General features: G+C 36.0%; 1 protein-coding gene and 1 long non-coding RNA gene across 3 annotated transcripts in view; one reads left to right on the top strand and one right to left on the bottom strand.

The window, feature by feature from the left end:
* LOC139963181 (uncharacterized) overlaps positions 1-16,624 on the top strand; it is a 34,323-nt gene that overhangs the window by 3,082 nt on the left and 14,617 nt on the right. For both annotated transcript variants that reach the window (XM_071963738.1, XM_071963737.1), the window contains exons 2-4: positions 11,389-11,488; positions 12,397-12,705; positions 13,204-13,521. In XM_071963738.1, the coding sequence (XP_071819839.1) occupies positions 11,434-11,488; positions 12,397-12,705; positions 13,204-13,521 (682 nt within the window). In that variant the 5' untranslated portion in view covers positions 11,389-11,433. The remainder of the gene's footprint in view (positions 1-11,388; positions 11,489-12,396; positions 12,706-13,203; positions 13,522-16,624) is intronic.
* Positions 117-6,546, bottom strand: LOC139963197 (uncharacterized). The gene is made up of 3 exons (XR_011791518.1): positions 4,885-6,546; positions 3,490-3,618; positions 117-2,327 (listed from the first exon to the last, which is right to left on the bottom strand). It is a non-coding gene; the product is annotated as an uncharacterized lncRNA (long non-coding RNA).

Here is a 16,624-nt window from a genome sequence, read left to right as displayed (position 1 = left end):
AGGAAAAAAAACCCGCTTCGTGGAATATTGAATAGGCTGGAGTTAGTGAAAATGATATTCGTGGTATTTCTTTCTGCAGTCTAGACTATGCACTTTAGTAGATAGCCTAGCCTACACACTTAAAAATAATTGCTCAACATGGGGTAAAATGGACCACCTCTATGGTGTAAAAAGGGAACATGGTCAACAGATGTGTAAACTTTACACATTAATGCTTTGGCAAAGTTTTACCTTACTGTGGGGTAATATTTTACCACACAATGTGTAAATTATTTTACCAACTGAGCATTGTGTAAAATTTGCACAACAATGACCATGTTCCCTTTTGTACCCCATTTTGTGTAAATTTTACCCATGTCAAGCAGGGCACTGGTTTTACCCCACAGTTGTGTAGTTTTTTTGCAAAACAGTTGTGTAATATTAGCACACCTTTCGGGGTTCCTTTTTTTTTTTTACAAAACAGTTGTGTAATATAAGCACACCTTTTGGGGTTACTTTTACACACACACTTGTGTAAATAATATAATTTTATATATACTGTAAATGTTTCAAAATCGTGTCAAAAACATATACCTTTGAACAATTTGATATAACTTCCATACTTGCATATGCTTGCGTGTTAAGTAAGGTTGCAATAATTTTAAGACTTTAGTATATATGAACAAACATGGGAACAAACATTGGCTCTATGGCAAGGAAGCCTATGATCTCAGTGCAAGAAAATAAAACACTTGTAACATCAAAATGAACTGATAAAATTTATTAAGACTTCTGTAAATAACTTTCAGCTTATCAGGAAAAATGAATTTTCTCTTGCATAAAACAGAACATGAAAATCATAGAAGTGAATACCATTACAGTATTAGCAGCAATGCAGCCACATATATAGGTTAATAATATTGTTCATAGTAGGCTAAAATATTTTTTGTAGGGGAGCCATTGCATAATGAAATGTACTTTTCTTATTCTTAATTGTTTTTCTAATCAGGTTGGTGTGTGGGGGGGGGGGGCTTTTTTTGACACCACTTGCTAAGGGCTTGCATAATATCAACTCAAGTTTAGGTGAAAGACGAGTTAAGCTACATATCAAACAGGTGAAACATACACATGACTTTTAAATCCTTGTGATATTTTATTCCTGGGGTATTTCTTGGATATCAATCTCACATAGCAACTATATAGCCAACAAAATCTACATTTTTTTAATTTGTTTGTGCCTAATGTTGACCTCATCAACGAGTTATTCAGAAAGTTTTCCAACATTCGGGCAATATTATTTAGAATTAATGTAAAGTGTATAATTACTATGTGTTGGATAACCATGCTAGATGCTTAAAACCCTATGAAACTCAACTTTACTAAGCTGTCATATTTCTCAAAATTCTAACATATTTACATCGACAAATGTTACAATGTATCATATAGTTGAGGTACTAAAACAGAACTTTGAAGAAACTTAACCATCCCTTATATGCTTTCACAGTTGTTGAATAAACCATACTGGAGACCTCAAGTCCTTTAAAATCACCTATAAGCTGTGATATTTCACAAAAATCTAACATATAATAGAAAGAACTCAACACAAGTTTGAAAACACCAGAAAAATATCTATATGGAATGAAAGTAAAATCATCACTTATCTGTTATCACAGTTGTTCAATAAAACATGCTGGAGAACTAAAGCCCTGCAAAATTACCTATACGCAGTGATCACGTATAATAGAAAGAACACAACACAACTTTGAAAACAACAGAAAATATCTATATAGGAACAGACTCAAATCATCACTTATATGTTAAACTGGGTAAAGTTTTACATACCCTTGTAACCTGAAGTTAATAGCAGCTAGAGGTCTAACATCTGTTTAGCTTTACATAGCACAGGCCAATGGATACAAAGAGCGGGCCCACTTCCAGTGCCTTCTCCTCAATGATGACGAAGAGCTGCTGGAGCGGATTACTTGTTAACAATGACGAAAATAATGCCATGTTGCTGACAGTGGTCTTACATAATTGATTTGAAATGATAGTATGCCCTGAATGCCCGGATAGACCCTGGTTCATTCGGTACTTTAATAGCATAAATGAGAGTGTCTAAAGCAGTTCATACCCCCATACTGTAGCCTGAGGTGGATAGCAGAGGTCTAAAATCTGGTAAGCCTTGTAGCAGAGGTCAATTGCTGCAATAAGTGTGTCTACACCATTGCCTTTCGCTCAATGATGACGAAGAGCTGCTGTGGCTGGCAGTAGTTGCCTCCCAAGATCAAAACGAATGGCTGTGTACGTCCATCAAATTGAGTCAAGTATTGCGCTAAGTTTACACCTTCCTGAAAAGACAAGTTATTATATAAAATTTATATATATTGACCACAATCTGGGAAATATGTATAGGTAACCTTCCAGTTGTGTAGTTTTAAGCATATCTGACCAATGCTAGTAAAAAAGAAACAGGTTTCTTCAGGGGGAACTTCTACAACACACAGGTCATACTTGTCTCGACACCAAAAGGATTTGAAATATTATTTAATATCTTCTTTTCCAGTCCTATGAAGATTCCTGGTATAATAAATTATCAAAGTCTAGAGGTACCATGGAAATGATATGTTAGTTCTGGCCAAATTAAGGGCAACTTATTTTGGTAGTATATTGCAGTAACATAGCCAGGTTCTGACAATGGGCGAGTTATGTGGGGTATAGAGTCAAAGGGGCACTGAAACTATCAGGAAATTTCCCTTAAAAGAAGGTATCCCCATGCAACCCTCACCCATGGTTACTACTAGTTCATTTTTGTGATGGTATTTCCTTTTAAGGAAGAGGCATATTCCGCACCCACCCAATTTGACAACCATGCAGGTGCTCCAGGGTTAACAGTCTATTTAATTTTATTTAGTGGAACTGATTACTATGAGCATAAATGCAGTATTTCAGGGCATTTATACTGTAGTACAGTAATACCTTTGATGATTGCCTGTGGCATCAGAACCATTACTTGAGTAATATTGCAACATTTACATATTGACCTCAATCTGTGACAACATCAATGCTATGTACACCAAAAACAATTGATTACAAGTTACTACGGGGCATCTACTAGCATGGTAATTGATATATCATGCCATCTTATGAAATGAGGCCCACCACTCAGAATTATGTCACAATAACATTTACAAACATGATAACCAAAAAGATCATACAAAGTTTGGATATAATGTGACCTTTGGGTGCAGAATCATTGTTATTGAAATATTTTGACCTCTGACCCAATACGTTAACTGATATTTACGATGAGATCGATGAACACCATACACAATAATATCTTTAAGTAACAAAGGGCGATCACCCATTGTTGAGTTATCACGTAACAAAGCCAAGCATCACACACTCACTCATGCATACACAGTACACGTACATATGCACATGGACCTGGACACATATACTATTCTGTGTGCAGCAAGGAATCGAACCTGTGTTGAACAATGATATTATTACCTTCTGAAAGAGAGTTGCACCTTAGGTTGTAGTGATGTTTAAACTTTAAACGAAGACCGAGTTTGGGGATTATCTGTGTTATGCTCTCGTCATCCAGTAACTCAAATACTTCATCATCAATCCTGTGAGCTGTGGAAATTAGAGGGAAAATATTTTCCATATAACACTGTTACAAAGCTTAATAACAGTAATGACAAAGGACATGTTGCATATTAGGAAATTGCTTCCGTAAAATGAACATTCATGGATATTGCAATCATCACATATTATTCTAGACATAAAAAACAACCAGAGAATGTAAACATTTTATTGTGAAATAAAAAAAAAATGCAGAGATATTAATGTGCTTACTGCTTAGCCCACTCATTAACATAACTTATTTTCTTCAGGTAAAAGTCAACTGCGTTCAAAGGTTAAACACTAACATCATTACTTTATTAAGCCACCATGGGCCAAGGTCTTAGTTGGAATGTAGGCTTCTTGTAGGCCAACTTCATGTGACACACCCACATATCAAATATCAGATCTGTCCAAGCTTCCCTTCTTGAGATATCAGGTTTAGTAGTTTTCACAATTTAACCTCTGATGACCCCAAATGACCATTGACTTCCCCAAAAATCAGTGCGCTTCTTGTCCCTAATGTGGTCACGTACACACCAAACATGAGAAGTCCAAAATTCCCTTCTTGAAATACTGTGTTTACAAGCTTGGCAGCACAAACACACACATACGCCATTATGATTGCAAAGCATACTATTTTCATCACAACTAACAAAGCTTGTGTTACCATTTGGCCCTAACATATGAGAGCCAGGGTCTTGGTTGACTACTGCAGGATCATAGTGAGGCTTATTTTAATGGATATGCTAGTCATAATGAGTCATTGCCTGGCCTTAAAACTAATATTCAACTGGTAATGTTAGCCTAGGCTGTATCGCTTGCCTATTTGTAGTGTTGGTTAAGGAGACCTATCAGTATATAAATGTAGAATTGGCTTGGGCCTTAAACATAAGCCAAAGCTAGGATGGTTCAACGTTGGCCAACGTTATACGTAACCTAAGTTACTCTCATACGTGAGTAATATCTTTAGTACGAACAAGATGGTTATGTGCACTACCTAGTCTCTATGGGCATGAAAAGAGAATCTAGAGAGGAACGAAAGGCTATATATGTATGCTTGGCGCTTACTATTAGAAATAGCTTAGCCTAACGTTCAACCTTGCACTAACATTTATTCGTAACGTTAAACAAGAGTGAGGCCTAGGCGACGAGTATATGCCGTTTAAAACAGTTTTCGTTCAGTATTCAACGGTGAAATTGTAGTTCAAGACTTATTGAAATATTATTCTTTCCGCATAAAAGGTTAGTACTGGTGCCCGAAATACACCATCCTACCTTCTAATTGTGGCTTCAGTTCCGCTAGGCCGATGTTTTCCAGAAATTGTGAAACGACCATCGAACTTTTAGTGGCTTCCATGTTGTCGTTCTGCAAGCAGCGACGCGGTATGAAAGCGTGTTTACACATCAAAGTTGTAACATAAATGTATTTTACCCAGTGCAGTGCAACAAATTACACCGGTATTTTGTTTTACCGGTAGAAAGGGGCAAATTGGTCCTTTTTTTTACACAATACGCATTTGTAAATCATTACACCTGTGTCTGTGTCGCCTGATATACATGTTTTACTCAGCGTTGTGTAAAAATTGCACAACTCTTTACCCCTCACTTTTATACCCCGTTAACTTTTACACATTGTTTTTACTGTGTATACAGTACACTATGAAACGGCAACCGTCTACTAGGTGTGTCCGTTTGGGACTTGTAAACACAGCATCACATTGCAACTTCACAAGGGAAGCTTACATGAATTTCAAACTTAGCATACGTTAACCCAATATTTACGTAGATGTATGATATTAAAAGAACGAAAACATACATTATTTAATTTAAAGGTAAGCTGTACGCTGAGGTCACCAGAAGTCAATTTTCAAAACAAAAACCTTTTAAACATGACATATCCAGCAGGAAAGATCGACACAATCTTATACTTGCTATGTTTATGCTAAATGTTGAGAGGAAGAAACGCCTCTTCTTTGATGGAGGTCAAAGGTCATATGTGTTCCCCACTGTGCAAAACATAGAAACGTAGTAGAAACAATATTTCCTATGTAAGAAGCTCTAGCTATAGAGCTACGTACCTATGGATGTGCATGTGCGAGTGTGTGTCACCAAGCAGACTAGTTGAACACTATATCTCCAGAAGAACACATCAAATCTATATCATAATAGTTAATGTTATTAGTCATGGGTAGTAGATGATCATTATTGTCGTTTTATAATTAAGGTCTTATTTTTAATGCAATTGTAACTGTTAGCATTGTCTCAGTTGGTATGAAATTAATGGTGATATGTATGCAAGTAATTAGTTACCCCAGCAACATTACATTGCTTATTCAGGAGTGGTTTCGCCAGATGGAAACAGTGGAATAAAACTTGTGATATATATTAATAGGCTAAAACCTCATGCAGATAATTTGTAAAGTGACGGGGTGCATGATGCCTGCCCATATCCCCTTTCTAGGTATAGGCTATCTATAGACAATGGAAGTAATACGTGCATGTGTCACTGATGAATACCTTGTACTAGTGTCATGGACTAGCCTAAAGCTTCTCAACTATTCCATGATCATCACTTCTTTCAATATTATGAACCCCAATTAGTCTGTGGATGGTATATATGTCACCCAACTTAAGTATTATATCATGCATTGATGTTGCCTCAAGTGCTGTAAGAGGGTTAGAGTAAATACATAACTTAGTGCAAAAGTATGGTTTGCCATAACGCATGTTGTACTTTTTTTTCTTTTGGTATTTTTAATTTACTCATAGAACACTTCAAATGTTACATGACTGCAGTGTTAGAAATAGCCTATTTTGATAAAGTTACACAAACTTTTAGTGTCATCTTAGTGTTGTTTTTATACCGTTTATTCTAATGGTCTTATGCAAGTGTGAAGGAGAAGTTATTTCATAGTTCTGAATGTCCCAAAAACCTTGAAACCACCCCCCCCCCCAAAATAGTAAATAAATTGGTAGTTTGAAAAATCATTAACACTTTCTTAATATAAGAGTTTTCAGCATATTACTTGAAGCGCTCTGCCACTTATAATATGCCTGTACTAATATTGTTTCAGGGCATATTTCAAGTTCATTTTTAAAGTTGATATTTTGTAGAACAATTAAAATTACACAGGGGGTGAAACTCCTATTTTCTCAGTGGCAAACCTTTACATATAATTATTTAATATCGCCAGTGCTAGAGAACTCAAGTTCAGACTGTGGACTTGAACTCACTTTCCTGCATGAGGACTTCGGTCTTGGACCCAGACTTGAGCCAGTCGAGCCTGTTTTAATGTACTGGAATGGACACTTCTGGACACAGACAGTTTCTTCATAATTCTACTCAATATGATTCGCAATTTGCTGCTGTAATATCAGCAGTTCAAGAAAAATGTGTAGCAGCAATTGCATTCATGAGTGGACAGATTTTAAATTTTCTAAAGGTCTATACACCAAATGTACATGTTTGATCTTGGGCTTGACCACCTGGTAAAAAAATGGTAGCTCCGCCTCTGGAACCCGAACGGACTCTTTTGTTCCTTTTTTTTTACTAAAATAATTCCTGTACATGCAACTTAAATAAAGAAAAAGACAATAAGTTCTCATTAGAAAATTGTAATACATTTTAAAGTAGCTGTTTGAATTTGGTGGCAAATGTTAGGCAAATTTACGGGAACTATGCAAGTTTTACCCAAAGTTAAGCAGATATCAATTGATCTAACTGCAAGACACCTTACCCCCCCCCCCCCCTGGTAGAAATTCCAGTAGAACCCAGTTAAAAAGTCAACTAGGTTCTACTAGGGCCTACTATGTTTAACTGGTTTTTAACTGTGTTTAACTGGGTCTTACTGGGTTCCAACTGGGCTATGCTGTACATGAGCTAGGTTCAACTGGGTTTACACAATGTTCAACTGGGTTTGTTCAGGCCAAACTGAATTTGAACTATGTTTGAACTGATCCAGTTGGGCTTCAACTAGGTTTCACTGGTTTTTGCACTAGCCCAACTTGGTTTGAACTATGTTGACTGGTGAACTTGCCCTGTTGGGGTTGAACTAGGTTTCATTGGTTTTGCACTGGCCCAACTGGGTTTGGACTATTGGCTGGTGAACTGACCCAGCTGGGATTTAACTAGGTTTCACTGGTTTGCACAAGCCCAACTGGGTTTGAACTATGTTTACTGGTGAACTTTCCCTGTTGGGGTTGAACTAGGTTTCACACTGGCCCAACTGGGTCTGGACTATGTTGACTGCTTTTATTTTTGGCGTAATAATCAAATGTAAGTTCGTAAGCAGTAACCGTATCGTAATATATTGAATATGCTAAACTAACCAACTTATGAGGGGTGTAAAATAAATCTTTGTCATATTTATCACAGTTATGATTAAACGATTAAACTTTTGTACCGCAATGATTAAAGATATGAAATATTTACTATATAATAAATTTGAAAAAATTATGTTATACTTTGTTAGGCGATTTGAACAATTGGTAGGCAAAATGCCTTCCCAGTGCTAAATAGTATGATCCGACTAAATTTGAACTTTGACATTTGTCTTGCGTTGGGCTAAATTTATAAATTCCGAATCCGCAAACCACAAACGCCAACAGAAGCTTCGCAGAATTGCATTTGTAACCGATTTTGCCAACAATTTCAAATAATTACCGCGGCTAAATTCCCTCCTTTGTGATCTTGCAGTATCTTTATATTATTGTTACATACTTGTAACGTTATAATTGATTATAAACGTGTTCTTTATCATAAATATTTGAATTGAACAGAAACTTTGTATATAGTGGCCGAGGACTATAGTATAGGCTAGGCCTAAGAAACCGGTTCCCTACTAGGTATACTACTACATGCATGGTACATTTACTAACGTTAGACATATTCTAACGTTTTAGTTGACTAGCTTATACTTTATAGGGGCCTAACCTACAGTAGTTATACTCAAGTTAACACTATATTTAGCCGCATGATTTTAGGAAAGCTTTTGTCAACTAGCGAACATAATGGCAACTTCTTAAGGTGTCACAAACAAAAGAAGCTCACAGATATTTCAAAATTAACGCAATTGCCTTGATTGTTGTTTCAAACATGAAGCGTCATACTTTGCAAAAGTCATTAGTGAAGTATACAGCATACACGTATATGCTACAAATGTGAGGATGCCCTAAACTGAACATTATGGACATATGATTAAAATATCAATCTAATTTTAAGTGAGGCTTCATTAGTGCAGTGTAAGATGGTCAGCTCTTACATAAAGTTTTGTTTTGTACCATAGTTTTACTTGTTTATTAGTGCAGTGTTCACTGTACAGAGGGCTATACATTTGTACAGTATATTTGTATGTTGTCGTGTGCCAGCAAAAGGGTTGATTAACAATTCTCTTTCTTCTGGGTTGCTAGGCAACTATCTTGTTCTTCCTCGAAATTAGCCCTCACAGGAAATGGGGTCTGTGTGTATATATTTTAGAAACAAAGGAGTTTTGTGAGGGTATAGGTAGTTAGGCAGTTGGCTATGAGTATCTGAGCAAGGCAGTTGTAAAAGAAGAGATAGTTTAATAGCTAGATAGTTTGTTTTAAACCTTAATTTACATAGTTCAAGTTACTGTAGACCTTATTATTTTATGGAATTTGTGATACTCAAATGATAGTCTGGGACACTATTTATTTTAAAGGATACTATTTACTATAAAGGATATTATTTTACATAAAGGATATTCTGGGACACCATCACTTATGAAGGACCTTATTTTACTATGTACAAAGGATATTGACATTATTTTACTGAAAGGATACCCTGGACAATATTTCATATAAATTAAAGGATACTACTGTATTTTGTTGGGATCGGACATACCATTTATTGGGGATCAACTATACTGATGTTGTAGAATATCTGATGTCGTGGAAGATCTGAGGTCGTAGAATACTTGATATCACCAGCAGGCCAAATCACCAGAACATACTTTTAAATTAAGTGTATTTCTTTATATTTTGGGTGCGCACCTCACCACTGTAAGTTATTTCATTTAATTCTTTGATAGATCCAAGATCAACTGTACTTTGTTTGTTATTCATAATTATAATTTCTTTTGATCCAATCCAGTTGAGTTCTCCATTTTTTTATGTGTCTTGCTCTGTATTTGGTCATCACACCAAACGCAGAGTTCTCTGATCAACAACAAACATTTATTTTCAGTGGCTAACACCCTAACACATACAGTATAGATCTACTGTAAAAATAATGAAAACTTCTTATAGTGTGGTGTTATATTGTGTAGATAACACCAGTTGAGAATCCCAGTTTAAACTATTTAAAAATAAAAGCAGTAAAACATAGTTCACCCAGTTTAACCCAGTAAAACATAGTTGACCCAGTAAAATATAGTTGAACCAGTTGGACCCAGTAAAACATAGTTGACCCAGTAAAACATAGTTGAACCAGTTGGACCCAGTAAAACATAGTTGAACCAGTTGGACCCAGTAAAACATAGTTGAACCAGTTGGACCCAGTAAAACATAGTTGAACTTGAACCAGTTGGACCCAGTGAAACATAGTTGAACCAGTTGGACCCAGTTCACCCATTTCAACCTAGTTCAAATTTGGGCCAATTTCCGTATAGAAAATTCCAGTTGAACCCAGTTCAAAATTTCAACTGGAATTTCCACCAGGCCCCCCCCCCGACCCCCATCCCGTTCCTACATTCACACGTCAGTTAGTGGATTACAAATGATTCTAATGGCTTCTGGAAACTTCGCCGTCTAACGATACTCGTGATATTAGTATTAATCACTTACAAAGAAGGCGTAGAATCAGAAATTCCCAAGAATATTTTGATATATGTTTCATCATGCTACTGTTACTCTTATGATATATTTTGATTATCAGTAATTCTCAATGTATTTGTCGCGTTCTTTCTTCAATAATGGAAGTGAAACTTTGCTATTTATTTATGCTTTATAAATCATTTGGGATGAGATAATATTAAGAATTAAAATTCAATACGAAGTTATGTGGAACGCTTTAAAGGCTGTCCTCGATGCTATATTTCCGATCCATCAAGAAATACACCAATCAGTGATCTAGAAAGACCTTTCCTTCCAATTGCCATTTTCTGAATTGCATTGTTTATATAGTTTGGGATCAGATGGTATCAATAATTGAAAAGACAAGACAAAAGTATGTGGAAGTATTTAAGACTATCCTCTCTGGTGTCTTTTCGATATGTAAAGAAGTTTACCAATCAGTGAAGGTGCAACACCTTAAATTTTCTTCCAATTTCCATTATCTTTGTACAATTGTAATAGTTTAATTAGCCACACATTTTACAAACACTGGCCTAGACCGGGTGGACGTATATCTCATTCATACCTGTATACCTTGTGACGGATTGTACAAACTTATATCATGCCATTAGTATAACAATTACTCTACCCGAAACTGTGGTGATATTTTTAGCTTAGGAAATATTCCAAATATTATTTACATTGAGAAAGAACTTGCCGCCGTATTGTTCTGCAAGTCCTTGTAAAAACAAGACTATACATGTTTCTATTTTTGTGTAACATAGAGCAGCGTCCAAGCTACAGTAAGATATCTTGCTGGTGTTTGTTTCTTGGAAACATGATTTGTTAATATAAATATAAAACAAAATCCCCGTATATATATATATATATATATATATATATATATATATATATATATATATATATATATATATATATATATATATATATATATATATATATACATATTAAATAATTCTTTTTCAGATAAGGACTTAACGTTAACCGTACATAAAAAGAAAACAAATCAAAATGGAAGTTTTGAAGATTCTTGTGCTTTTCATGGTATCCTCACCTTTTATTGCGGGTAAGTATTTAAATGTTTGTCTAAGAGGTTCCGCTATGATATATTATTGAAATTGTAGTGAGTTGGGAAACCCAGAACAGTAAAAACGCTGCTTGCCTCCATCGGAGTCGAACCCGGGCATCAAGTTTTATATGCGGACACCCCAACAAACTGTGCTATTGAAGCTCATTGTATGTCCAAAAATTCGGAGTCGGTAAGGAATAAGGAATTGCCATCTGTATCAAAGAATGCCAATTCTGCTTGGAGACATATTTTGCCTTATTCTAGAGGACAAACATGATGTTTATCAACTCGCAGTCACTTGTGATTCCTAAATCCGAATCTCGAAAGAGATACTTTGAACAGACTTAGTTAAATGAAATGGAAATACAAGACAACAAGAAATGAATATATATATAATTTTCAAATTGTAGTGAGTTCCAGCTTCCTCCGGGAATTAAACCCGGGCCTCCTACTTTATATGCGGACACCCTAACCAAGTGGGCTATGGAAGCGAATTGTATGTCCAGAGGTTCGAAACCGTTAAGAAAGGTCGTAATTCAAATGTAAGCACACACGCACATACTTATACACATATTCATATACACATACTCATACACATTTTATACACATATTCATATATATATATATATATATATATATATATATATATATATATATATATCTATGTATATATGTGTATATAAATATATGTTTAATTACTCGGTTAATAGGTAATATATTCAGCTTTACAAAGAAACAATGTGTATACTAAAAACATTATTTTTGTTTACTTCTTTGTATGTATATTACTGTCCAGTGATGTTATCCTTCAACAAATAAAGAGACCACCACGTGATGCTCCTCGTTCTATCTCTAAAAGGTTACCTAGAAATCCATTTCTATTCCTGTTATTATTTCGTACTCAGGTACCGTACTTCCTTGTTATGAGAAAGTATATGCTGAATTGGGTGAACGAGCTTCCATCAACTGTAACTTGAGTGACATTGGTGATGTTTTCTGGTATAGTGGGAAGACGGCATTTGATTTTCCCATTGTGAAACTTGAAAACGGACGGAAAAGATTTTCTGAGGGGGGCAGAAAACTTTATGATATTTCTGAGACCGGAGCTTTGATTATCAACGAAGTAACAAAGAGTGACTTCGATCAATACAAAATTATTCATGTTCTTCTTGGAAGGCCAATCGAAGAAGCAATAGTCACTTTGCAGCAACCGAGTAAGTAAATAAACTGGGACAAGATTCCCATCATTTGTGAAAAGTAATGAAACAATTTTGTAGGATTAGTTATTGTTACAGGTAAACCAACGAAATGGCTTTATTCACTTCTATTTTTCTCCACCAGGAAGAAATATCTAGCTGATTTGAATATTTACAATCCGTTAACACATCTGGATGTACGCGAAATTAAACTTGTGGTAACGATGCTATCGGGACGTGATTTACACTCACCACGTTTTCCTTGTAACATCGTCGAAATTCAACTCTTATCACGTCTGTCTGTCTCTTAGCGGTTCACAATCATTATTCGCTATAGTTATCGAACTTAAATTGCATTTTATAAAAGCTTTCGCATGTTTGTAGATTATGGCTTTAAAATCGTAAATAAATTAATGATATTCCCTGTTGCACTGCAGATGTGATTATGGCTGTTGATCTAAAGCGTATTATGACTATTTGAACTAAGTTGAATTGCTGCTGATGCTTTGTTTTCAGTTGCACCGAAACGGTCGTGTCCACAGATCGGAGAATGTTTCGATTGTAGAAAATGTGTAATCAAGAATACAGATACTATAACTTGCAGTGTTTCTGGAAGTCGGCCTTTAGTGAATTTCACATTTGATGCAATTAATATGACTCATGTTACAAATACAACAACCAAGATCCAGTATGATAACTCATCGGATACTTGGACTACATCCTCAACAATCACCATCCATTCTCGAAGCTGCAATATGTCACTGAATCTCGGTTGCAATGTGGAAGGAAATTATCCGTTTGAACTATCGGACAGCTATGCAAACGTCCAGTTTGGTAAGTGGCCTTGCTGTAAGACAGGATTTGGATACATGTAATATGTAACTGACTCCTTGTTGCATTGTGAAAGAACATTACCCTTTTGTACTGCATGGCAGCTATACAAACGTCCAGTTTGGTATATGGCCTTGTTGTAAGACAGGATTTGGATATTTGCAATATCCCAGCCAGCAATCATAATTGGGCCCCAAATGGGGCCCAATCGGGCTGCCAAGTGGGCCCCAATTGGGCTTCCCAATTGGGGCCCATTCAGTTCTGTCATTCCGTTCCACACAGGGCCCAATTGGGCCAAACAGATTGGGGTCCACGAGTGGCCCAAACTGGTCCCAGTTGGGCGAGACTGATTGGGGCCCAAACCAATCCCATACGGGGACCAACCGGGCCAGCTTTATGGGGCCCACCTGGGACCCATTCTGGGCCCCAATCGTTTTGGCCCACAGAGAACCCATACTGTGCCCAATCAGGCTAACTGCATGGGGCCCAAATGAGACCCATTTCGGGCCCAGTTGACTGAGCTTGACCCAAGTGAAACCCACACTGGGCCCAACTGGGCCAACTGTGTGGTCCAAATTTTAAGCCCAGCTGTTTCACTGTGTCCCTTAAAATAGTTCAGTTATCTACAGGTTTACCACCTCTCAGCATTCGGGAAAGTGGCTGAAGGCCAAGTTTCAATCACGACCATGGGATGGGGACGTAAAATAACAGCCCTGGGAGCATGCAGAAAGTGTTTGTAGAAGTCATAAGTTTGTCTCAGCGTGAAAGTGTAGTCGCCCCATCATCCAAAGGACGAGAGAAGAGCTGGATATAGCTTGGTTGCACTTGTTACCCACATATTATAGTAGGTTGTTGAATCAATAACACTTGAACCGTTCATGTACTGTCGTGGTACAGCAGAGATTAATTGACTCAGAAACAAATCCAAATAAAAACAAATGTATTCATGTCTACATTCATTGAAATATATTTTTCAAGAAGACAACGATGAAAACTAAACAATAATTCACAAACTCCATAATTACATTTCATTTTAAAGAAAAAATATGAAACTCTCAGAACTGAAACTATATGCATCCTAACTGGAGGGAACATTTTAGCATTTGGAGAAATAATAGAATGTCCAGGCAAACCCTGCAAATGTTAACGATGAGGGCAAGATGCTATATATTGCACATACTTTTGCATTGCAAATGCAATGCGAATGTTGCTCAGGGCCAACAGTATGTATCCTCTAGATCAAATGGAATCATAAAAACATGAACTCATTTAAAATCGTGACCGAGAGCTGAACTTTTACTTTTTCTGGCAAGGTGAGAATAAACATCTTCTATGTTTTATGACAAGATAATGACATAGGTAATAAAAAATATTACTATAGTAAATCTGGAAAACACAAAAATATAAATGGTTGGATGTACTCTAGAATAAAGAACATTGATGAGCAAAAATTAAGGTGTATAATCGTTTAATGTAGATACGACACAATGAAAAAGAATGGAATGGTTTAGTACTAAGCATAAAAATTCACATTAAAGGGCAAGTGTACTCAAAATGTGATTTATGTATGTTATAGAGCTTTAAAAATCATACCAGTAGCTATTCATCCCATCTCTACAGGGACATAGCTAAGGCCTGATGATTGGGGGGGGGGGGGGGGTGTAGTGGCTGAAATTCCAACTGGATGGATTTTGGAGCCAGAAAATTCCAACTGCTGCCTTGTACCCCCCCCCCCCGTACTACTCATCAACATGACCATGTGGAATTATGCGGAATTATTTTTCGATACATCTGTACCACTGGCCCTCACTGCACAGTAAGCAACTGAGTATAGTTATCTGCTTGAAGGCTACATAGACTACTGACTACAAACCCTATGTTAATGTAACAAAGGGGAAAACTTTTTTTTCAACAAATTATATTCGACGACATAGTGAATTACCAAAAAATACAGTGCTTTTTACTAACACGCTTAATATTATTTTCCTAGGGGGGGGGGGCTATTTATCACTCACATGAAACAATTTCAATTTTTCACTTCATTCCAGCTGAGAATTTGGAATGAAATGAACAATTAAACATTTTGCAGAAAAATGTTTATGTTGAGTTGATGAGATACCATAAGTTGTCAATTAAACATTGTGCAGGAAATGTTTCAATTGCTCAGATGGAATGAAGTGAACAATTGAACATTTTGCAGCAAAATTTCCAATTGACGAGATATGATAAGTTGTCATTAAACATTTTGCAGAAAAATGTGCAATTGACGAGATATGATTAGTTTTCAATTAAACATTTTTCAGAAAATGTTTCAATTGCTCAGTTAAAGCAACTGAGCAATCCAACATTTATGATATTTGATAAGATTTTATTTTGCTATCTAAACAATTTACTGAAAAATGTCAATTTATGGGGCAAAGTTTTTCTTATGTTGATGGCACTTTTAAGCTTCCATAGATTAGCATTGAGTGTTTCAATTGTATATACCATTGAGCCAATGTAAGCTAGTGAACAGGGTCAACCCTCCTAATAGCAAAATTAATACATAAATTAACCGAATTGAAGCTGAACGTTGTACAGTAGTTCTAGGCATTTCTTTTAGAATATTCACAATCATACAAAGTTTTGTATGGTGGAGTATAAGGATCGCGAGATACAATTTCTCAATATGACAAGGAAAACGTGGTAAATATGACTGATTAAAGGTCAATTTTGACCGAAAATTTTATGACACTCACAAATTACAAGAATATGTGAAAATTAGAGTGCGACAGTTGGAAAAATTGAGTGCGACAGAATATGAGCATTTGGAAAATTCCTAACAAATAAAATAGAACGGCAACACTAATATTTGATGACATCAGTTAAAATGTTAACATGTTATGTCAGCACTTGGGATTTAGATGATTTTTACACAATATTATTTATTTCACATGTAAGGAACGTGTGGAAACATGCGTATATATTTCAACGGGAAATATAATACTTTTAGTAATAGCCAGGTATTGACATGAAAAATATGGTGTGGCAATTCTACTCCTATTAAATAACAAACTGCAAACAGTCATATCTTGGTAACTGAACATGCTATGAATATGGAAACAGG

The sequence above is a fragment of the Apostichopus japonicus genome, chromosome 21 (genome assembly GCF_037975245.1).
Source record: "Apostichopus japonicus isolate 1M-3 chromosome 21, ASM3797524v1, whole genome shotgun sequence".
Lineage (NCBI taxonomy): Eukaryota > Metazoa > Echinodermata > Holothuroidea > Aspidochirotida > Stichopodidae > Apostichopus > Apostichopus japonicus.
This window is presented reverse-complemented; position numbering and strand designations above follow the sequence as displayed.